General features: G+C 41.9%; 1 protein-coding gene across 8 annotated transcripts in view; it reads right to left on the minus strand.

Moving 5' to 3' along the window:
* ST6GAL1 (ST6 beta-galactoside alpha-2,6-sialyltransferase 1) overlaps positions 1-25,866 on the minus strand; it is a 102,530-nt gene that overhangs the window by 18,823 nt on the left and 57,841 nt on the right. For all 8 annotated transcript variants that reach the window (XM_084640214.1, XM_084640209.1, XM_084640213.1 and 5 more), the window contains 3 exons: positions 6,829-6,975; positions 3,363-4,062; positions 1,178-1,275 (listed from right to left, as the gene is read on the minus strand). In XM_084640214.1, the coding sequence (XP_084496340.1) occupies positions 1,178-1,275; positions 3,363-4,011 (747 nt within the window). In that variant the 5' untranslated portion in view covers positions 4,012-4,062; positions 6,829-6,975. The remainder of the gene's footprint in view (positions 1-1,177; positions 1,276-3,362; positions 4,063-6,828; positions 6,976-25,866) is intronic.

Raw genomic sequence — 25,866 nt, forward strand, 5'->3', positions numbered from 1 at the left:
AAGCCATTTTCAGAAGTCATAAAAGTCTTAAAACACTCCGATGTGGAAACTACAGAACCCGAACTAAAGTAACTCCTCGCTTAACGTTGTAGTTATGTTCCTGAAAAATGTGACTTTTACCAAAACAATGTTAAGTGAATCCAATTTCCCCATAAGAATTAATGTAAATAGGGGGGTTAGGTTCCAGGGACATTTTTTTCACTAGACAAAAATTTATATTATATACTATGTATAGAATTTGTTTGCAGGCTCTACCTCAGAGGTGGGCAAAGTATGGCCCAGGGACTGCATCTGGCCCTCCAGACATTTTAATCCGGTCCTCGAGCTCCTGCCGGGGAGCGGGGTCCGAGGCTTGTCCCACTCCACACAGCTCCCACAAGCAGCGGCATGTCCCCCCTCCAGCTCCTACACGTAGGGCTCCACATGCTGCCCCCGCCCCAACCACTACCCCCCACAGCTCCTATTGGTCGGAAACCATAGGCAATGGGACCTGCAGGAGTGGCACCTGCGGACAGGGAAGGGTGCAGAGCCACCTGGCCTTGCCTCCGCATAGGAGCCAGAGAGGGGGACATGCTGCTGCTTCTGGGAGCTGCTTGAGGTAAGCACCACCAGGAGGCTGCACCCCTGACCCCCTCCTGTGCCCCAACCCCCTGCCCCAGCCCTGATCCCTCTCCCACCCTCTGAACCCCTGTCCCAGCTCAAAGCAACCTCCTGCACCCCCAACCCCTCATTCTCAGCTGCGCCCCAGAGCCCACACCCGCAGTCAGAGCCCTCATCCACTCCCACACCCCAACCCCCAATTTATGAGCATTAATGACCTGTCATACAATTTTCATACCCATATGTGGCCCTTGGGCCAAAAAGTTTGCCCGCCTCTGCTCTACCTGTTCTCTCCCTCCAGAGAGAAATGACACCTCGAGGTGCTGCTACATAAAGGTCCCAAGAGTGTGAGGTAGAGATCTCATGTTCAAAGCCAGAAATGTGGCTCTATTCTTCCATAAATACCATAAGAAAAGCTGCCATTCACCAATGATCACTCTGCTGTTGGTGCTATTCCTACCTCAATCCTTGCAGTGAAGGAGAGACTGCACAATAAGAGAGCTCAATTGGGCCCTCAGTCACATACTCAATACACTTTCCCTCTCTGTCGTGTAGCACACTTGCCAGGCAGACTTACCTGTGAATTAACAAGGCGGACTGTTGTCTTTTCCCCCACATCACTCTGAAACCCTATGGTAGGAGCCCCATTAAATCTCAAAACTGCATCATGGGTGTCTGAAAGCAGCAAAGAGGGAAGAGTTATTAAAAGTTAACCAATGGCTATTATGTGTGAGTGGGGGAAAAGCATCTAACTCAGGTATGTTAAAAATATGGCAGGTATATAATCAATGCAGTTGATAACTGTTTGTTAGAGATACAGAGCTGGATTCATCAGAAGTATTAAAAAGGTTGATTCTTTTCATGCTGGCATTTAAATGATTACTATATGTGCTGTTTTCTCTGTCTCCTAATTTGGTTTAAATGAAACTAACCATTTCCAGCTGTATGTATTTTATTGTAAAAACTCAGCACACATGTAGAGAGCACAAGCTGACATCCAAAAAAACAGCTCAGTACAGGTCCCCAAAACACACTTGGGTAAACAATTCTCCTTGTGATTTGTTACAAATCAGTGACTGGGAAATAATGAAGAGGAATGTCCTTTATTTCTCAGGGCCTGAAAAAACAGATGCTCAATAGCCTGTGGACTGAGCCTAGTGGCTAGGGTGAAAAATAACTATGCTACCTCACAGCTCAACATGATGCCTCCTGCACTTTACAGGAATAAAACAGCTGTGTCATGTTAATAGGTACTTTGCCAAATGTAACTTACTATACTCTTAGTTGTGTTCTACTTTCCCTTCATGGCTTCACTCTCTTTTCTTTCCGATAACAGATGACAGCATAGATTTTCCTGAGTTTTGTTTCTGTGTCTTCCTTCATAGTCTCTCCTCCCTATTATTACTAATATTATCTATTTGGATTGCAGTAGTGCTTAAGAGCTCCAACTACAGCAAGGCTGGGGTAGGCCAGAGGTTCTGCTGTTACAGAGAACCGATACGTTAAATAATGAATAATAAAATAAATAATAGTACCACCTAAACTCTTCTACAGCATTTTTCATCAGTATATCTAAAAGCACTTTAAAAAGGAAAACTGTGTCATTACTCATATTTTACAGATGGGAAACTGAGACACAGAGCGGCAAAGTGACATGCTCAAAGTCACCCAGCAGGCCAATGTTAGAGCCAGAAATAGAAATCAGGTCTCCTGAGTGACAGCCCAGTGATCTACCCACTAGGAAACACTGCCTCCTCCTCTCCTTCTTCCTTCTCCAGAGCCAAAGGGCTTGTCTACATGGGAAAGTTTTATCAGTTATACTGGGACATGCTATCAGTGCAGTTAAACTGATACAGTGATACCAGTGTAACTACCCCATATGGACACCCTTTCCCATTTAAGAGTGGCTTTCCCCCACCCCCCACCAGTTTAGCTTAAACTCTTTCCAAAGTGACATAAATTAAACCAAACAAAGGCACTCAAATGGGAATCTGAGTGTTCACCTGAGGAGTTATATCGGTATCAGTATAATGCTTCCTGCAGCTGCCATGGCCATCCCCTGTCCGCAGCCTGCCTTACCCATTCTCTTTAGGGCAGTGGTCTCAAAAGCGGGGTGCGCATACCCCAGGGGTTGTGCAAGACCATCCCTGGGGGTGCGCGGCAGGCGGCGCACCACCAAAGGCTCTCCCTGCTCCGTCTTCGGCAGCACGCTGGCGGCAGCTCTCTTTTTTTTTTCTTTTTGGTTCCCTAGAGCTGGCCCTGGGGGTGCGCGATCCAAAAAGTCTGGAGACCACTGCTTTAGGGGACTTCGGCTCCCTAGAGGTCTCCAGAGTGGAGCCTGCAGCTGCTTTGTACCACTGCAACCCTTCCCTTGCAGTGGGAATTCTACCACTGGGGTCTCCATCATATTGTATGGTGCAGAAATCAGCACGGATCTTGAGCTGAATCCTGGCCCACATTTAGTTCAATTAAACCAATTGTGTTTTCAAGTGTTAAAGATTAATGTACACATTTTAAATGTGTACTAAGGGTACACACTAAGGGTACCTGCTCATTCTTTCTGCTCTCCACCACACACACCTTCAATCAATAAGAATCTTAATTGACTATTTCAGGATGGTGCAAGTGTCTTTGTGAATTCTCAGATTAATTTTACATGGAGAAAGTCCTATGGGTAAATCAAGTGTGATGGTGGATTGTTCCAGCCTCACAGAATTCAAAAGCCAGATGATGTTGTTTTATCCTAACAGAGTAATACCAACCTATCTCTGGTCCCAGATGCGAGGACTTCAGAGCTCCTGCTGAGGACACGACAGCGCATTGACGGAAGTGGCCAACTTCTTGGCTGAGGTTTTTTTCTGGTAGATACTTCTGCCATTCAGAGGTATTGAACGGACCGTCTGACCCATGGATCATTGTCACATTCACTCTGTCCCGGAGCTGGCAGAGCAGTTTCTCTGGACTGAGTTTGGTAGTATTCCTTCGCCCTTTGTAAGTCACATTGTACTTGTTCATGGACTGGTAATTGTTTTTGACCTTTTGCAGCCTAGGTATGAGATTCTTTGATGAACTTTCCTCATTCCAGACATTCACAGAGAGCACTGATTTCTTGGACTTTGCCACTGCATTGTTTCCTGGAGGGGTTGGAGAGATGCTGCCATTTACTTTTTCCAGTTTGACCAGCAAAGCAACAGATAACTGGCCCTTCTCACTGACAGGTTTACTTGAAAGGAGTCGGGATGTAAATACGTCTCCTTTTCCCAGAGCTCTGAGAATCTGAAAACTTTTGCTTTCTGTTTTGAAGGGAACGTAGTAGCCTTTTCTTGTTTCCCTCCACAAGCAAATAGTCAGAACCACAATCAATAACAGGAGTCCATATACGAATTTTTTCAGTAGATTGATGGCAACCATAATGTATGGTGCATCAGAATGAGGTGATTAACACAAGGCAGGATGCTGGACCTGAAAAAGAAGGCAAGAAACAACTAATCAAAAGAAGCAGTGAGGGAACGAACTAGAAATTTTTTCCAGACTTCTCAATCCATCTAAAGGTCTGATCTAAAGCCACTTGCATCAATGGAAAGACTTTACTGGGCGTGGATGAGGTCCTAAATTCAGTATCAACCCAGGCCCATGCTCCTTATTTGAGTTACATGGGAGACCTCCCCCAGCCTCAATTCCATATTTTTCCTTCTCCAAAGAGTGTATGGGTGCAGAACTTTCATGCCAGCTGGGTGAAAATCCCCACTTTGCTATTTCTTAAATAGGTATTTAATATCTGAAACGACATCACCAGCTCAAGGCTCCCTGCCTGAATCTGTCCCTCGTTCTTGCATCTGGTCAGAAACTACCATTTCAATAACAAACCTTGTTTAAAGAACACTGTGGAGAACGCGGATTTTATAAACAACATGTGAGTTTCAAGATAGCTGCACTGAAACCTTAGTGAGCTCATAGGAAACTTCTGCAAATCTGTAAGTGACTGACCGCACTTCCAACACGTAGTCTCATTAAACAGCTGGCTGGAGCCAATAAGTCTATGTTAGTGTTTTGCTTTTTTTTTTAATTCTCAAAATGCTCTTGGTTTGATATTAATTTAGGGTACAATACAGAATATCTAGGGGAAGAGAGGAAGCTTTCTGCAGCACAGCGATCCAACAAATGCAGAACACCCTACCTTCTGCAGAAAATAATTGAGCAGCTGCGTGGAGGAGAGGGAGAGTTTGGGTTGTTAGGGGAAAGACCGTCTGTTGCTAGAGTGTTGTGATGCCGAGGCAGCAAATCAACAGCAGGAAAGCACAGAGGGCAGGTCATTTTTCACCCTCTGTTCAAAGCACAGGGGAGCACACTGGGACAGGTGTAAACGAAAATATGCTGGCAGTCTAAAAGCAGCTGTGGCATTTACAGCGGTGTGTGGTGCCTGGACATAGGTGGGCATTGAAGGTGACCAGAGCATGGTTGCCAGCTCTGTACATGCCAGTGCCTTCAGGTATGTTTTTCAAGCTATGTCGATACTTAGCTGTGCCGCTGTATCACTTCAGTGTAGCCACTCGCTACAGCAACGGGAGGGCTTCTCCGATCACTTTAGTTCATCCATCTCCCCGAGAGGTGGTAGCTAGGTTGAGGGAAGAATTTGTCCATCAACCTAGTGCTGTCTACACTGGGATTAGGTCGGCTTAACTACGTAGCTCAGGGGTGTAGGTTTTTCACAGCCCTGAGCAACTTAAGCCGGTCAACTTAACTTTTTAGTGTAGACCTGCCCTCAGGATATGAGAGCGGCAAAGAGAGGGCAGACGCTTGAGTGGTGTGAGGCGGCCAAGAACAAGGAATTGGAAATGCTATGTAGAGGAGCTGGGCACTGGCTCCCCGCACCCTACGTGTCTGTATCTGACTATCTGTCTCCCAGGGTGAGGAGAGTAGTCTGGCCACCTTGCAATCCAACCAAGGGGGATGGTTTGCCGCTCCAGAAGTGCACAGGAGTTGGTGGGGAAACTAGCAACCATACGCACAGTGCCTGTTACTCAGGACTGGCGCTGGAAGTAATTTTTCTGGCCCAGAGCCATAGGTAGGGCTTCTGTTCTTCGGGATGTATAAATTTAATTGTTCAGAGTTTATTTTTAAGTTCTATGTAAATGTCCAAAAACAGGTGGGGTTTAGTGTTTACTGTAATGAGTGAAGTATACACCATAATGAGTTATATTACTTATTACAGTAGTATATATTATAATGAGTACTCTCTTCTTAATGTTTCTTAGTGTACTTTAACATAGTGCTGTTTGAAACAGTACTACAATAAAGCACACTAGGGAACCTTTAGTGCACACCAGCAGGGTACAGGGTATGGGGTACAGGCTTCACCTATACTAGTGTGAATAGGTTCAGCACCTGAAACACAGGCAATCAAATTTTAACCTCCTGGAGCCAACCTTATACTTCTGATTGAACAAACCCAGTATCCCCAAGTTTCAGCCGTTCATTCATAAGCACAGATATCTGACCATATAAAGCTCCCTTTATTTTCTATTTCTATCATCCGTGAACTCTCAGAGAAAGGAATGGGGCCACTTAAAAGGCAGGTGATGGTACAGACTGAGCCATGGAAAATAGATCTGCAAAACTAGGGCCAAATATGCAAACCTTTCCTTGTGTTTGTCTTAGGGCTGCCTACCCTACAGATTTAGGTGGCTTAACTACATCCTTCAGAGCTGTGTAAAATTTCACACCCTGTGCAATGTAATTAAGATGACTTAAGTGCTCATGTAGACATCACTAGGTCAATGGAAGAATTCTTCTGCAGGCCTAGCTACTGCCTCTTGGAGAGGTGGAATTTACAACGGTGACAGAAGAACCCCTTCTGTTACTCTAGTAAGTGTCTACACTACAGTGCTGCAGTTGTGCCGCTGTAGCATTTCTAGTGTAGACATAGCCCCGGCAACAGGAGCAGTCCCATTGAAATCAGCAGGACTCATGCGAGTGAAGACTACTCAAGTCCATATAGAGCTGATCCTGGGTCCACTAAAATTAACAGGAACTTTGTCAGCTTGCTAATAGGAGCAAGCCCCTGTGAACTTAACACTTAACCACTATCTAGCACTCTACATCCTCAAAGCACTGTCCAAATGTTGACTGACTAAAGGACTGTTATCCCAATAAAGACAATGCAATCTATTATTAGACTTTAAAACAAAGTCTCCTCTGTATTATTTGAACTGCTAATGTATTTGTTACCTGTTGTTGGCTAATACTTGAGTTAGAGCAACCACTACTCATTTTTAAGTATCTGCAGGTTTTCTAACAATGGTGAGAAGCTGTGTTTTCTTACAAATCCAACAAGCCAGAGTGATGAGCAGATTTCTAATGAAGTTCACAAGCCACCTGCAAAAAAAGAAAACTTTATTAGAGAAATACCAAATACCAACAAGGATTTTCTTAGGTATGTGCTGGAGTCTTGCAGAGAGAATTCTTATCGTCAGACCTGTCTACTGCCAGCAGCAAAAAAATGTTAATCAAGTAAAACCCTTCCAAGAGCTCAAACATCTATTGAAATGAGCAGGAATTGTTTAAACTTTGCCTGTGACAAAGCAAAACATCTTCTATCTTTCTGACTTAAAAAAAAACCCTAGAGAGTCTTACACCAAAATTTAAAGCCACCTAGCAGTTTGCATGTTCCATCTGCAGCCTGGCTAGCAAGGATATTACAGTGCACCCTGGTGTTATTTTAAACCCCTGGAGAGCAGTACGTTTTCAGCAAATTTAAAGTGAATATGTGATGTTATTTTTAGAATCATTTAGTTAAACAGTGTCTTTGCGAGTTTCTCCTGAGTCTGAGACGCTCTGTCTTCTGACGAGTCACTTTTTGCTCTGCAAATATCTTATTGTACGTTCTGCAAAATAAAGCGTTCTTCCTGTATTATTGTATTCCTTCAGCACAAAAGCCACACCACCAAACAAACATGAAGAGTTTTATCTGCTGGAGAGGCTTAGTATTGCTTTTCACAATAGCACTACAGTACTTTGCATTCAAGTTTCTTTCAGAGGCCCCATTAGATGAGGGCCCCACAGCACTGAGTGCTGCGCAAACAGTAGCCTAAAATAAATTATTTCCTGTTTTCAAAAAGGATGTGGAGGAAGGAAACCATTTATAAAGCAAGTGATGGAAGCAGACACAATGAAAGAGAGAGGGAGACTTTACAAACCATTATGAGCCTGCAAAAAGTTACACACATGCTTAACTTTATGTTAACACTGAAGTTAGCAGAACTGTGCACATGAATTAGGTACACTTGTAATTGTTTGTAGGATAGGGGCCTAGATTATTAAAACTTCTTTTAGTGTCAGTAGTGAGATAACATTAAAAGAGTGCAAATAGGCAGATTTGCAACACACATGCATTCAACCCACAGTTGTTAAAATTCAAATAGGTTCCCACTTTCATTAAGGAACTTTTAATCACAAGTGTTTGTTATAACATGCTTCAGTAGGACATAATGGTATTTGCCTTTATTGACAGTCGTACATTAAACTAGTCTTTTTATAAATCAGTTCCTGGAAAGAGTTGAAGGAAGTTGTGAACTTAAAAATTTCCCTTCAGTCAGGAGTTTTGGGGTTTGTCTTTAAACCTGTTATTGTTTCAAGTAACAAAATTACAACAACAGATTGGAGGAAAAAATATCAATTTCATCAGTTTGTTTACTTGGTGTACCAGACAGCACCCCTGCTGGAACTAGGAGTACCAAACCCCTTTGCTTGAAGTAGTAATAACAAACAGGAAATAAATTGGTTTCAACATCAGCACCCCCAATACAAAAATTGTTCTAGCACCCCTACATTGTGCCTAATCAGCTTCATGGTTTCCCCTGTACTGTTGGTAGGCTCTAATTCTGCAATCAATTATGCATATACTTAATTGTTCACATTGGTAATCTCATTGGATCAAATCCCCTATTGTTTGTGTGGACCTTCTGCTCAGCAAGAAGGGAGCGAAAATCATTTACCAAGTAGGAAAAATGTGGCTGTGAAACCTAATGATTTGTCAGGGGGCTTCCCAGGTAGGAGTAGTACCTAAAACTATATGTAATGCCGACAGACCACAGTCGGTGGCGGGCGGGATCGAACCGGGGACCTCTGGAGCTTAGTGCATGAGCTAAAAGCCAACCGGCTGTTATGCAGACTCAGTTTATCTCTCTCTTTAAGCTGTCTTGGTGCTACTAGATGGGACAGAATACCGCACTCAGGAGGTGTGTGGGTTACATACTTGCCTTTCCCCTAGTTGAGGAAGCACGTCCCGAGCTTCAGAGTCTTCCCAGTTGAGCCCCCACTTGTAACACCAACAGACCCCGGTTGTTGGTGGGCTGGATTGAACCGGGGACCTTTGGAGCTTACTGCATGAGCTAAAAGCCAACTGGCTGTTAGCTAAGGCTGTAGAGCAGACACACACTCTCTCTCACTCTGCCACTAGATGGGACACAACACCACACCCAGAAGGTACATATACGCTTTTTTTTAAACTGATTAAATGTCAAGCTGATGGTGTCCATTTAATACACAGAGAATAGCTTTTACCCTCCTCAACCTAATATGAACTGGCACAGTTCCGCTGACTTCAGCGGACCTATGCCAGTTTACACAAGCTGAGACTCTGGCTATTAGTTTTGTAAATTAGTACTAATTTACTATTCATCTTTTTGCACAAGGTGGGACACAGCATTAACACAATCCACGAAAGACGGAGCTCTGAAAATACCGTGTTACTGGGCAAAAAGCAAGCCAGAGCATTGACAAGAATACAGTGCATTGTATACGAGGTCTGCCATGAAGTTGGTAGTATGAGATGTTCCCAGGCTGCTTTAGAGTTTGGCTTGATGTGTCACATTGCCGTAGTTGAGCTCAGCAGAGGTGCTTGAGATGGACCCCCACTGATATAAGCTAGAGGGAACTGCTGGCAGCATTCTCTGTGCTGGAGATTTTGACTTTGGAAATCCCTCCTTGCCGCAGCCCGGATATATTAGCTTTGCAGGCGTGCTGAAAAACCCGTCTTTCCTCCCCCATCTCTCAGACTTCTGGGCAGGTGGAGGGCTAAAAGGTTCAATGGCTATTTATTAGTGGGCAGTCTTTTATATTGTGTTAATATATGGGCACCTACAGGTGTTTTAATATACTTGGGGCGGGGGAATAAAATCTGCCTGGGGACTGACCCTTTCATTGCTAGGGCATTCTTTAAATCATTTATGTTTTCCATGCTTAACGCTTCCCAAATGTCTTCAATTTATTTAACCTAGGGACATCCTTCCCTCCCTTTTCAATTAACTGTGATTTCACACGGGACTGCAGCCAGGAAATATGAGAGTAGTTTGGCATTTAGCTCACATTTTCTCTTGACTGGTAGATCGGGAAGAGTAGCCTATCTCATATAGAAGCAGAGTCACTTCCAAAAAATTGATAGGCACCTTCACAACTTGTCTGAACTCACTCAACAGCCCGTTCCCCACTAAGCAGTGTAACAATCAAGCCTGTGTGTGTTTGGGGCCTTCCCCAACTATAGGTCTAACACTCTCCCCAATCTGTCCAGTAGGAGGTTGCCAATTCACATTGAAAGGAAATCAGGTGCTTAGCACTATATTATAGGGTCCTGATCTTTGAGGAGGGCCTTTAGTACTTCTGTAGCACAAATAATACGTTACTTCGTTTTATAAGTTTGAAAGAAAAGTGAGCAAAGAATTTAAAAATGGACTCTACTGAATCACAGAATGTCCTTTGCTCATTTATTTTCACAACCATGGGTTAGTGTTAATAAGACTTCATGGTGTACTGAAGTAGCATATTTGTAAAACTTATGTCCTAACAACATGAGATTTCTCTAGATCATCCTGCTACTGAATCTGCTCTGGCAAGGGGGAAGAAAATCATTTTTCTACATAAATGGAAAAAAAAGGTACAAATTAGGGTAGTGCAGACAGGCGATGTTCTATTTACATAACTGTAGATAAAATATTTGTTATAGACAGACACATTCATTCATACACCACAGGGGTGAACATAAAATGTGCTCCTATCAGTGAAACTTCAGAAAGCCTTCAAATATCATAATTATACGTCTTATATCAGGAGTGCAGAGGTCAGATAGCAGTACAGTCAAATAGGTATTTACATCAATAATGCAATATGCTGTCTTCTTCAGATCTACTGACATCTGTCACGTGGGATTATCAAGAGTCAATTTCTCCAGAGCAACAGCACACCAATTTGTCAGCCAACAATGACAAAAATATAAGTATTCTAGTGGCAAATCTTGGTCCTATGTACAAAGCCTGAGTCAAAAGATTTTGCAGACTTCCCTAGAGCATTCCAGGAGCGAAATCCTATTCACAGGCTCAAAGACAGGCAGGCATAAACATAAGTACCCTGCTGAACTCAACCAGCAGTTCTGTACCTGTACATACATTATTCACAAGCCCACCTCCTCCCACTCCCCAACTCCTTCATGCAGCACAGGGACCGCTTCGTCAAAGAGCCCACTGGTTATAATGGTGGCCAACGCCACTGAGTGGAGTGAAAGGGCAGCTGACTCAATAGGGAGGCTGCCACTGGTGTTCCATCCCAGAGATGAAAAGACATTCCACAAAGTCGCTGCTGTCATGTGGGAGAGTCTCTGAGAAAGGGTGTCCAGGGCTAATGTTATTTTTACAGACTCTTGATAACGTCTGGGTTTCCCAAAGGGAAAGTCTACACTATAGTGCTACGTCGGCTGGTAAAGACACACTATGCCAACGGGAGAGTGCTCTCCTGTCGCCATAGTTACTCTACCTAGGCGAGAAGTGGAAGTTATGTCAGTGGGAGAGCGTCTCCTGCCAACATAGTGCCGGTGCGGACAGCAAGAAACTTGCATCGCTGGGGGGGGAGGGGCTTTTTCACACCCCTGACTAATGTAAGTTATATCAACTTAGGCTGCAGCGTAGACCTGCCCTAAGGGAAGAATAAGGAGCATATTTACTGTTATGGAGGCCTAAGCTAGGAAACCAAAAAGATGTGAACTACACTTATTGGAAAAGGGGTTTGGAATTTGAAGGAGAAGACATAAGGAGTGAATAAATAGGAAGGGGTAGGTGAGAACCAAACCATTACTTTCAAAGATGGAGGAAGAATTAGGCCTCCAGAAATAGATCACATTAAATCCATGCCTGCTCTTCTAAAAAGTCAGAATTCCTTCACAGGGGCCTGGGCAATGGGCTGGCAAATGCCCAGACCCTCTCTAGATAAGCCGTGACTGTGTCACTCTTGCACAACTGATGAGGTAACTTTGGTTTTGTGATTAAACTATCTGATAAGGATAGAATGGAACATGAGCACACATTTGCCAATGCGTAGGAACTGTCCCTCTGAAACAGTCAAAGAGTCATGAACAGATCCTATTCTCAGCAGATCCAGCCGATCCCAATAGAAAACATGTACCCCTATTTCCCGTTCCAGATGTGAACCTTGAAAATGCATAAACAAGGTGTGTCAGTTGCTTTAGTAGACTTACACTGCCTGTGAAAAGCTCAGTGTTGCATGAAAATAAACAGCTGTTAACAGCACATTTAAGTAGGTGTTTCTAAAACTACCGAATAGAATCAAAACCAGAAGGAGAGGAGAGTGAGCGTGGGTGGGGGGGGCCCCTTCAGTTTACATAAAGAGCATGGCTTAATTTAAAATGAGACACATTAGACTGACAAGCCACAGGACACCAGCTTATCTGTTTTGATTTTAGGAGAGTAAGTTATTCTATTAGCTTTGCATAAATTGAAAAACAGGTGCCAGGAGAGATATGACAAAAAGTCCCACCCAAAAAAAGAAACTTTTAGAGAGCATGAGAGAAAGATAACTGCTCGGCTGCAAAACAAGTAAGCGTTAAACTTAAGAGGGAGATAATGCTATCAGTGAGGCCCCCATTTCTGGTTGTGTCAGCTCTTCCTCAGCTCTATTCTCAGAAGTTTACATCAACAGTACCTGGGTGCTCTGAAAGGGAACTTTGCATTCAATATGTCAGCATTCCCCCCCTCTTTTTTTTTTTGCCAAACTTTAAAAGAGTTTTGCTTTTGCTCTTTGTAAGCATTCAAATAACATCAGTAAACAAGCTTTGTCAGACACCTGTGAGGAGTCTTAATTTCAAAAAGTGACCACCAAAATGGCATGCACAAAATGAGCCAGAGTGCACCCAATTTCCTACTTTTGGCCCAGATCCTCAGCTGCTGTAAATCAGGATTGCTGTGTAAAGACAATGGACAGTGTACACCATCTGAAGATCTTGTTCCAAATGTATAAATCCTGCATTTTCATTTACAGTTAAGCATAGGCATTAATTTTACACATTCTGATTTGAGCTGGTTTGCACTAGCATTACTGAAATAAAGAAATGTTGTGTGCTTCATGCAGAATCAATTCCAGACACAGGATTGAGAAATGAGTTCAATTAATAGCTATGGTACATACTAATAGCAACTAGCGGAAGAAAATAAAAGATCATTTGTCCAATAGTACTAGTCTATTTCTGTGGAATAGACACAGTTCTCCACAAGAGGAACTTGAGATTCCTGTTTCTATTTTTATCCAGCCAGAAACCCGCTTTCAAACATACATACATACATACATACAGGAAATTGAGAAAGAAAAGTGGAGAGACTTGCCAAGCCTCACACAAATAATCGGGGCTCAGGAATATCTGACTTTCAGTCATATGCGCGATGCACTAGGTCATGCTGCCTCTCTGACAGCCACCGAATCTAGACTGAACTGACTGCAACAACAAAGTTATTCTCTCTCTCTTTTTACAATACCTGAATATTGTTAAGTCGGAACTAGAATAGGAAGGACCTTATAGCATGTGGCTATGTACATATCAGGGTGGATAAAAATCAATGATTTAAAAAAAAATTGATTTTTTATTTAAATCTAATTTTTTTTTATAAAATACTTTTTGAGGAAAAAACCTATCTAAAGATAGTTTTAATTAAGATACATTATAGCTCAAAAAGAAAAGGAGGACTTGTGGCACCTTAGAGACTAACCAATTTATTTGAGCATAAGCTTTCGTGAGCTACAGCTCACTTCATCGGATGCATAAAGTGGAAAGTACAGTGAAGAGATTTTATATACACACAGACCATGAAAAAATACTCATTATAAGGAGAGTGATCACTTAAGATGAGCTAAAAGAAAAGGAGTACTTGTGGCACCTTAGAGACTAACCAATTTATTTGAGCATGAGCTTTCGTGAGCTACAGCTCACTTCATTGGATGCATGCCGTGAGCTATTACCAGCAGGAGAGTGGGGTAGGGGGAGAGAAAACCTTTTAACAAGAACATCTGAGGAACAGTGGGTGGGGGGAGGGGAGGAATAAACAAAGGGAAATAGTTTTACTTAGTATAATGACTCAACCACTCCCAGTCTCTATTCAAGCCTAAATTAATTGTATCCAATTTGCAAATTAATTCTAATTCAGCAGTCTCTCCTTGGAGTCTGTTTTCGAAGTTTTTTTGTTGAAGGATAGTCACTTTGAGATCAGAAATTGAATGACCAGAGAGATTGAAGTGTTCTCCGACTGGTTTTTGAATGTTATAATTCTTGACATCTGATTTGTGTCTATTTATTCTTTTACGTAGAGACTGTCCAGTTTGGCCAATGTACATGGCAGAGGGGCATTGCTGGCACATGATAGCATATATCACATTGGTAAATGTGCAGGTGAACGAGCCTCTGATAGTGTGGCTGATGTGATTAGGCCCTATGATGGTGTCCCCTGAATAGATCTGTGGGCACAGTTGGCAACGGGCTTTGTTGCAAGGATAGGTTCCTGGGTTAGTGGTTCTGTTGTGTGGTGTGTGGTTGCTGGTGAGTATTTGCTTCAGGTTGGGGGGCTGTCTGTAGGCAAGGACTGGCCTGTCTCCCAAGATCTGTGAGAGTGATGGGTCGTCCTTCAGGATAGGTTGCAGATCCTTGATAATACGTTGGAGAGGTTTTAGTTGGGGGCTGAAGGTGACGGTTAGTGGCGTTCTGTTATTTTCTTTGTTGGGCCTGTCCTGTAGTAGGTGACTCAATTTCTGATCTCAAAGTGACTATCCTTCAACAAAAAAACTTCGAAAACAGACTCCAACGAGAGACTGCTGAATTGGAATTAATTTGCAGATTGGATACAATCAATTTAGGCTTGAATAGAGACTGGGAGTGGTTGAGTCATTATACTAAGTAAAACTATTTCCCCTTGTTTATTCCTTTCCCCGCCCCGTCCCCCCGACCCCCCACTGTTCCTCAGACGTTCTTGTTAACTCCTGGAAATGTGCTGGAAATGGCCCACCTTCATTATCACTTCAAAAGGTTTTCTCTCCCCCCACCCCACTCTCCTGCTGGTAATAGCTCATCTTAAGTGATCACTCTCCTTACAATGGGTATTTTTTCATGGTCTGTGTGTATATAAAATCTCCTCACTGTACTTTCCACTTTATGCATCTGATGAAGTGAGCTGTAGCTCACGAAAGCTTATGCTCAAATAAATTGGTTAGTCTCTAAGGTGCCACAAGTACTCCTTTTCTTTTTGCGAATACAGACTAACACGGCTGCTACCCTGAAACCTGTCATTGTTGTTTTAGTTAAATAAAACAATTTAAATGTCTGTCTGGTGATGTTCTCCCCCTAATACAGCATGGCAAGAAAACCCTTAAAATATTAATGATTAACCTGTTGAACTGGAGATAGTTCACCTCCCAATGACTTCATAAATATCTGCTTCAATTACATTTTGTAAATGAAATAACCAAACCATCATTCATTTTCTGACATAGCTGTAAAACTAATCTGAAAAGTTTTCAAAATAAATCACTGTTTAAAAATGTATAGTGTATACCTTCTAAAAATGAAACCTACATCTATCTCTGACTTGTGAAGAATATGTATTAAGGTTATAACAACCAACAAGAATGTACTTTTATGTAGAAAACCATGATTAAATCAAGTCTTCTTGACTAGTGATTTAAACCATGATTTAAATCAAATCCACCCTGGTACACATTACAGGTTACGCAGGTGTAAGTTATGTCACTCAGAGGTGTGAATAAACCACCCCCCTGAGTGACACAGACCTAAGCGCTGGGCTGGACAGCACTATGCTGGCAGGAGAGCTTCTCCTGCTGACATAGCTACCACCGCTTGAAGCGGCTGGAGTAATTAAGAATTACTGTAAGCACCGTCGTGTGCCATATCCTTTATTTCTTGTGTGATACAGGCAGCTCAATTAATTTAATGTAAAGGAATAACACTAAGATATTGAAAGTTTTGGTTTGTCTTTTTTTTAAAAAAAGGAGTTTGACCTTCATAGAGCAAGTGTAATCAGTAAGCTTGCTTAGTATGTACTCCTTGATCAGGACAACAAATGTCAACTGATTAAGGTAAGCAGCTATCAGAGAAAATGATGTGCATTGTATTGATATATCTGCTGATAACTGATGGGATCTTTCATTTCATTTATTCCCTAAGTAACTGATGTTTAATATACTTTCACACACTGATGGACAGATAGAATCAGAGCATCCACCACTTAACACAGAATTTCAGATGTATATTTTATACAGTGGGGCGTTAAACATATCAGAAGAAACGCTGATACGAGTAAAGGGAATTTAACAGAGCCCCAGTTTACACTTAAAATTTAGAATGATCTAGCTATGCCGCTCAGCACTGTGAAAAACTCACACTCCTGAGCGCTGTAGTTAAGCTGACGGAGCGCCTGGTGTAGATGCTGGAAGAATTCTCTCATCGACCTAGCTACCACGGCTCAGGAAGTGGATTACCTGCATCAAGGGAAAAACCCGTCCGTTGATTTAAAAGCTGTACCACTGCAGTGCCCAAAGTGCAGACACGCCCTAAGTGAATTCCCAGCACAGCAGTAAGTTTTCATGGCTTTTCATGAGCTTTGGTATGGGCTGACATGGCAGTGCGCAGGCAGGGACACAGATCAGGTGGGGAGCTGGGTTCCAGGCTGGGAGCAGCGTAGAGGCAGCATGCTCATTGCCTTGCAGCATTCAAGAACCTCTTGCATCATGCAGAGTTTAGTGGCTTAATAGAGCACCTACTGGAGGCTTTGGAGGGTTATGAGTAAAATGTGGAGCTCTTGGACCCTCAAAAGTGATTCTGGTGGGAGTGGTGGGTATTGGAATCGCATATCAACAGTGATATCAAAAGGCTTAGTACCTTATTTTTTAGGGAGCACGAATCAGTGTGCTTAGTCTTATACAAACCATACAAAAATATGGGTCCTGCCCCGAATTCTTTTACATTCAGAGGCCTACACTGTGGTTTAATTATGGCCTGTGTTCATACCCCCCACCAAGAAGAGAGGAGAAGCTGCTAGAGGAATTCTGGCCAAATCAGCCTGAATTCCTCCCAGGGCCAGGGAGCACTGCTTGACAGAGTGGCAGCTCTGCCATCATTTAAAGACTGTGGCACTCATTTCCCCTCCACACTGGGTCTGCAGCATCTACCGATGTGGAGGATGGGAGAGGTCAGGTCCTGGCCCCCGCCTCACTCCATCACCTTTTGGGAGGCTGATGCTTATGTCTGTGCTCCGCAATTGGTTTGTGACGGCTCCTGCTCAAGGATCAAGGTAAAGCTCTTCATCCTTCTGCTTTCATGGGCCAGCCTTAATCTAGTCCTTAATTAGAAAGAACTGTAGTTCGGACAAACAATGCACAGGAATACCAGAAAACTGCTTAATCAAAGTATGGCTCTCAGTTACACACATGCTTCTTTCATTGGTCGATTATCACTCCTATGTTATAACTGAGGCACAGTTATATAACCTTCACCTGGTATTGACTGGCACAGCTCAAATACAATGCAGCTTCATGATATGAAGACACTGGAGCCTGCAGAATATTTATTACTAGTGATGATGCATGAGAAGCAACAAGCTCAGCTTGATTCCCAGAGCCTGGCATGAGTTTGGAAGACTGGTAGTTCAAAAGTGTTCAGTTTACTTGCAACTATTAGGCTGAATCAGTGAGATGACAGATACATACCCCATGGGTTCACTTTTACAACAACTTCTCGAAGTGGCCTTGCATTTAAACAATATACGTCCTCTCTTAGGGTTCAAGCAAACTGTGGAACTGCTTTCCTTTGTGGACTCAAAAGGAAATGACTGCTTGTTGTTTTAAAACCTCAGTTAAAGACTTATTTCCTTTTGAATGGAATGGAAAGTGAATGGAACCTGCTGGAATAGCTTTTCAGAGGCTTTTCTCAGCTTCTCCTGGATTCAATCAATTTCAAATTGCCAGTAAAATGCTGGCAACTGCTAGGTATATGTTGTGAGGGGCTTTTAAAAATTCAAGGCAGAGCCACGCCTTAGCAATCATTTACTTTTCCCGGCAGTCTGTGAATCGGCCTTAAGCACTAAATCATTCAATTATTTTATTAAATCTTTTCAATGCAGTAAATGCTTCATTGGTCATTTCATTTAATAATGTCTCCAATTTTTCTTACATTAGCCGTTTCGAGTTCAGCTAGAAAAAAATGACTCGTTCATGTGATGCATAAACATGACTGGGGAAAATTTTACTGCTTTCTCATTAAAACATAGAGCTGGGTTTTCAGAAGTGCTCAGTGTTAGCCTAACTCTCTTCCCACTGAAGTGTTGGTAGATCTCCCACTGACTTCAGTGAAAACAGGGTTAACTCAATGGTGGACTAAGTTATTTGGGACTTTTTTCCCCTCAAATATAACACTCCACCTAATTTTAAAAGATATTTCTTTGTCCTAGAATTATTTTCCTACATCCCTTTCAGTTGTGTGTGTTGATGACACATTCAACTTTTGGCCTAGGGAATATCATTACCAGATTACTCGCCATATCCTGGCAGATCTAATTACTTAAAATAAGAGATTGCTCAACGGGGAAATGAGTGTGTTGGCCAATATAAGCTGGGCTAATATATATAGACACACAGACACATACTATCAATATGTATTATTCACACCACATATATTATACATGAAGGACACAATATCAGTCTAACATTATATTATATATAGTTCTAGCAGTTACAAGGCTGGAATTGGCCTATGCCGTTCTATAATCCCGTTCATTTATGTTAAATATCCCAATAACACCCTGCATTAGCTGAAGTAAGGTTTGGCTTAAGTAGCTAGGAAAACTGGCAGGATTAGGACATATAAGTGTTTTGCACAGGATCTAGTCCAGGGGGTGAATATAGCTATACTGCTTGGTAATAGTGACCATAACATAATAAAATTTAACAATCCTGGAGAGGTGGGGGAACACTAAAGCAGCCCATCACGGTAGCATTTAATTTCAGAAAGGGAAACTACACAAAAGTGAGGAAGATAGGTAAACGGAAATTAAAAGGTACAGTGCCAAAACTGAAATCCCTGCAAGCTGAATGGAAACTTTTTAAAGACACCATAATAGAGGCTCAATTTAAATGTATGCCCCCAAAATTAAAAAATATAGTAAGAGGACAAAAAAAGTGCCATTATGGCTAAAAAACAAAGTAACAGAAGCAGTAAGAGGCAAAAAGGCATCCTTTAAAAAGTGGAAGTTAAATCCTTCTGAGGAAAACAGAAAAGAGCATAAACTCTGGCAAGTGAAGTGTAAAAATATAATTAGGAAAGCCAAAAAAGAATTTGAAGAGCAGCTAGCCAAAAACTCAAAATATAACAGCAAAACAAATTTTAAATACATCAGAAGCAGGAAGCCTGCTAAACAACCACTGGACGATTGAGATGCTACAGGAGCACTCGAGAGAAGGCCATTGCGGAGAAACTAAATTTATTCTTTGCGTTGGTCTACACAGCTGAGAATATGAGGGAGATTCCCAAACCTGAACCATTCTTTTTAGGTGACAAATCTGAGGAACTGTCCCAGATTGAGGTGTTACTAGAGTAGGTGTTGAACAAATTGATGAATTAAACAGTAATAAATCACCAGGACCAGATGGTTCTGAAGGAACTCAAATGTAAATTGCAGAACTACTAACTGTGGTATGTAACCTATCATTTAAATCAGCTTCTGTACCAGATGACTGGAGGATAGCTAATGTGATGCCATTTTTAAAAAAAAGGCTCCAGAAGTGATCTTGGCAATTATAGGCCAGTAAGCCTAACTTCAGTGCCAGGCAAATTGGTTGAAACTATGGTAAAGAACAGAATTATCAGACACATAGATGAACACGATATGTTGGGGAAGAGTCAATATGTTTTTTGTAAAGGGAAATCACGCCTCACCAATCCACTAGAATTCTCTGAGGAGTCAGCAAGCACGTGGACAAGAGGGATCCAGTGATATAGTGTATTTAGATTTTCAGAAAGCCTTTGACAAGGTCCCTCACCAAAGGCTCTTAAGCAAAGTAAGCAGTCATAGAATAAGAGGGAAGGTTCTCTCATGGATTGGTAATTGGTTAAAAGATAGGAAACAGAGGGTAGGAATAAATGGTCAGTTTTTAGAATGGAAAGAGGTAAATAGTGGTGTCCCCCAAGGGTCTGTACTGGGACCAGTACTGTTCAACATATTCATAAATGATCTGGAAAAAGGGGTAAACAGTGAGATGGAAAAATTTGCAGATGATGCAAAACTACTCAACATAGCTAAGTCCAAAGCAAACTGAAGAGTTACAAAGGGATCTCACAAAACTGGGTGACTGGGCAACAAAATGGCAAATGAAATTCAATGTTGATAAATGCAAAGGAATGCACATTGGAAAAACATAATCCCAACCATACATATAAAATGGTGGGGTCTAAGTTAACTGTTACCACTCAAGAAAGAGATTGTGAGTCTTTGTGGATAGTTCTCTGAAAACATCCACTCAATGTGCAGCAGCAGTCAAAAAAGCAAACAATATTGGGACTCATTAAGAAAGGGATAGATAATAAGACAGAAAATATCATATTGCCTCTATATAAATCCATGGTACACCCACATCTTGAATACTGCGTGCAGATGTGGTCGCCCAATCTCAAAAACCATATATTCTGATTGGAAAAGGCACAGAAAAGGGCAACAAAAATGATTAGGGGTATGGAACAACTTCCATATGAGAGATTTAATAAGACTGGGACTTTTCATCTTGGAAAAGAGACAGCTAAACGGGGATATGATAAAAGTCTATAAAATCATGACTGGTGCAGAGAAAGTAAATAAGGAAGTGTTGTTTACTCCTTCTCATAACACAAGAACTAAGGATCACCAAATGAAATTAATAGGGAGCAGGTTTAAAACAAAAAAAAGGAAGCATTTCTTCACACAACACTGTGACAACCTGTGGAATTCTTTGCCAGAGGATGTTGTGAAGGCCAAGACTATAACAGGGTTAAAAAAAGAACCATGTGTGATGGGTGGGTTCACAGAAACCCCCTCGGAACTTCCACCTGACGTGCTGGGACTACCTCTGAGCCTGTTTTCCCTGGCAGCTTGGGACTTCAATATCTTGCCTTGTTTGAGCCAGACATGCCTGCCTGCTGCAAACACAGATCCAAGTCTGAACCATGTCCCCCACAAGCTGCAGGCTTAAATGAAAACAGTTTAAGAGGTGTCCTGTCTCCAGCACCCAGATACCCAACTCCCAATGGGGTCCAAACCCCAATAAATCTGTTTTACTCTGTATAAAGCTTATACAGGGTAAACTCATAAATTGTTCACCCTCTATAACACTGATAAGAGAGATATGCACAGCTCTTTGCTCCCCCAGGAATTAATTACTTATTCTGGGTCAATTAATAAGAAAAAAGTGATTTTATTAAGTATAAAAAGAAGGATTTAAGTGATTTCAAGTAATAACAGGCGGGGGGGGGGAGAAAACCTGGATTTGTGCTGGAAATGGCCCACCATTATTTGTGATTATCATACACATGTGATTATCATACACATGATTATCATACACATGATTATCATACACATTGTAAGGAGAGTGATCACTTTATATAAGCTATTACCAGTAGGAGAGTGGGGTGGGAGGAGAGAAAACCTTTTGTAGTGATAAACACCCATTTTTTCATGGTCTGTGTGTATAAAAACATCTTCTGTATTTTCCACAGTACACATCCGATGAAGTGAGCTGTAGCTCACGAAAGCTTATGCTCAAATAAATTGGTTAGTCTCTAAGGTGCCACAAGTACTCCTTTTCTTTTTGCGAATACAGACTAACACGGCTGTTACTCTGAAACCAGACAGAACAAAGTAAGTTATCAAGCAAAATAAAATAAAACATGCAAGTCTACGCCTAATACAGTAGGAAACTAAATGCACGTAAATATCACCCTCAGAGATGTTCCAATAAGCTTCTTTGACAGTCTAGACTCCTTCTAGTCTGGGTCCAGCAATCACTCACACCCGTGTAGTTACTGTCCTTTGTTCCAGTTTCTTTCAGGCATTCTTTGGGGTGGAGAGGCTATCTCTTGAGCCAGCTGAAGACAAAATGGAGGGGTTTCCAGGGGCTTATATAGTATCTCTCTTGTGGGTGGAAACCCCTTTTTCCCCCTGTATAGAATCACAGCTACAAGATAAAGTTTTGGAGTCACATGGGCAAGTCAAATGTCCATGCATGACTCAGTTCTTTACCGGCCGACGCCATTGCCCACATGTTAGTCTGAACATTCCCAGAAAAGCTCAGATGTGGCTTGGCATCTATCAAGGTCCATTGTCAGCCAAATACTTCCAATTACTTAAATAACCCCTTCACACTACGTTGACCAATCTGCCTTAGGTGCTTTCTACAGCAAACACTTTAAATACAAGCATAGAGTCAACGCTCATAACTTCAGATATAAAAATGATACATGCATACGAATAGGATGAATACATGCAGTAGAACATAACCTTTGCAAAGATATGTTACATGGCATATCTGGCATAAAACATATTCCAGTTATGTCATATTTACACTTGTAAGCATATATCTATAGATCATTATGGGGTGCAACGTCAAACCATGCTCTGAAGTGTCCCTACCCTCTGTTTGCCAGAAGCTGGGATAGGGCAACAGGGGATGGATCATGTGATGATTACCTGTTCTGTTCATTCCCTCTGAAGCACCTGACATGGGCCACTGTTGGAAGACAGGACACTGGGCTAGATGGACTACTGGTCTGAACCAGGATGGCCGTTCTTATGTTCTTATTTATAAGCCTAGGAGGTGCCTTCATGCCCTCAGTATCTGGAATGTACGTGATCAAAACAAAGATAAGGGGTACACCATGGTACCAGAAAAACAAGGCAGAAAGATTATTGGATAAATCTAGCCTCAGATGATGCATACAGTACCTTATTACTTTTAAACTGGTTGGGTCTCTAAAGGATAGCTTTAAGGGTATAACTTTGGAAACAAGCCTTCTTCCTAAAAAGAATTCAGTGGCATAGCAGGAGATTGCTATCTGGAAACTGGTATTGTATGGAACCTTTTTACCCTGTGCTGTGCGATTACTGCCTTTTAGCTGCCAGCCTGACTGACACTGGTTATTCAGTTGCTTTAGTATATTCTGTAACGAAACAAACTGTGGTCAAGCAATTGACGATACAATTCACCAACAACCACCAAAGTACTGCCAAGTCACGCACTGCTTTCTCCATAAGAGACTCTTGACACAATGCATTAATGCAAAGGAAAGTTGGAATAGTAGCTGCATCAGTATGTCCCTGGTCAACAGACACAGGCATGTCCCTTCAGAATTACTACACTGAAAGGAGGAATCCAGTTCTCTTCTCACAACAGTTTTACACAAAGTATAACTTAGCTAGGAGCCTTACACTGGTCCTTAAATCGACTATTCGGCCAGACTATCTTATGTCCATCACTGGTGATCTTATCGTACCACTGCAGCTTTTGGTAACCACATGATTACCAGCCACATAGTGGCATTCCTTGGTAAACATTCTTTTGAATAACTTGGTCTTCCATTTTAATAATATGCCGATGCCAAGAAAGCTGCAAACCAAACCAGTGCTGATGGAGGCAATTACTGGTTTCTACTTCAAATATCTTCGTTGCTGATCTTGTCCTGCCACTTAATACGGAGCAGCTGACAGACTATGAGAATCGAAAACAACAAATCAGTGTTCTTCAGCCTTCCTCAGTGCCCATGTTTCACTGCCGTACAGTTGAGTTGGGATAAGTATGGTTCTATAGATCCACAGCTTTGTAGCAAGCTTGATGTGATAACATTTCCAGAAAGGCCACTGAAAGACCCAAAACATGGAAGCAACTACTGCTATACAAGTGTCTGTATAATTTGAGCATCCTGCAGAACGGTCTATGAATCTTTCTACATATTTGACATCAGCCACCTGCACAATATCCCATCTGGACAGCTTAAACCTAAGCTAGCTGTAACCAGGAGCTCAAATCTGCTTGTTGGGAATGGCCAGGTTCTATCCAGTCTAATAACCAGACCAATGTGTGCTGCTTCTTGCCCAGCTACTGAAGCGCTTGACGTTAAACACATGCTCAAGTCTTTTTCAGGATTGGAGACTAGTTGAGAAGAGAATCAGGTTCATGGTTTCCAAAGGATGACTAGTACCTTCTTTACAACCACTTCAGGTTCAAAGGACCACATGAAATAAGTCGATATACACTAGCTGAAGATTTGGCCCAAAGTGAGCTGTGTTTTCATTTGGCCTCTCTAATTGCACACACTCTATTTGTAGGTACATCTGTTTGTGTAAGCAAAAACCTCTACTGGCACATACAAACTGATGTCCCCAGAGAGACTGAAAGTAAAATTATGAAAGACTAATGCAAGTTTGATGCAAAGTGTACAGATAGCCTATAGTTACACCATCTCAGGCTGTGATTTTATCAGATCTCAAAAACTAACCAGATTTAGGCCTACTAAGTACTTATACAACAAAACAAAACCTCTCAGCTACAGCAGGAAGGGGTATTGGTAATTGCATAGGGGATGTTCTTTCCTCCCAATCAGCTCTGAACCAATGCCCATAGACTTTGTGAGGGGCACTGTGCTACTCACACTTCTGTCTTACGGATGAGGCATAAAATAGAGGTCCTAATTGGTTGTGATCATTAGTGATCCCATGGCATTTTTCACAAAACTCGTGTTTGCTAGCCCCAGCATACTGGCAAACTACCCAATTGGGTAGTTATGCTTTGCTTTTGTTTTAATACCACCATCACTTTGCCAAACCCAAACCCAGTTCACCTCAAATTCCTGCATGCTGCCTGTACTCTCAGAGGAGATTTTTTGTCTGCCTTGTTTATAAGCCACTTTGTAATGGAAGGCAGTACACAAAACATTAAATAATATTCTATCACACCTCAGTACCAGTCCAATTATGAGGTGTTATCAATAAATCTTGCACCAATTGTCATTATTCTGCACACTACAACAATGTTTCCATATTTCAATGTCCAGACTTTTACAGATCATTTGCGTGGTACCTTTCCTCATCCTCGGGGTTACTTAAGAGTCGTTATTCTTGGCTCACACTAATTGGGAGAAAAATCTAATTCCTTCTCTTTCAGCTAAAATAATTAAATGGAACAATAAACATTGACACAAAACTTGACTTGATGAACACTACTTTGATGCCAGGTATGGATCTGTTATCTGAACTCCCCTTGCCCTAACTAGTAAAATAAAAATTGAAGTGAAAAATATGTCAAAGTTTGGAGTTACTGTACAAAAAACTCCTGAGCAACAACAAGGTGTATTACATGTAGGACTGTAACTGAAAAACCAAATGAAGTAGATGTGCATGGATCCATATTAAATAAAGCCATAACATTAGTCAATGAATAGGGTATATCTCATCGGGATCATCCGCTTTTCCTACCTGGGTGATCTCATTCCTATTTTATAGCATCTCTCTGCCTGAGCAGCTCAGTTCTCAAATTATGAAGATTTATGACTTCACCCACCATGGAAACTAACTCTTTGGCTCATGGAAGAACACTGATCTGCCCAATAACTACCAGCCCATGCTTCTGGATGGTTGTGGGCACTTCAAATAAATGGCCCTGTTCTCTGTTCTTCGCTGTGCACACAGAAATAAAAACAGAAATCCATCACTTTCTCAACCGCCTCCCTCTCTGTCTCTAAACAAATAAAATACTGCAGTGCAAAATGTGTGTGGGATACAGAACAACCATTAGAGTTTTTGTGTGGAGGAATGGGGAGTTAAGTAACAAGGGAGAAGGAGCAGTGTGCAACATGGACAGCAGGTACCATAGGCTGGTGGAGACTGTGCCTCCCCAAACAGCCAGGCGTGG

Source organism: Lepidochelys olivacea (genome assembly GCF_965140295.1).
Source record: "Lepidochelys olivacea isolate rLepOli2 genome assembly, chromosome: 9".
NCBI lineage: Eukaryota > Metazoa > Chordata > Testudines > Cheloniidae > Lepidochelys > Lepidochelys olivacea.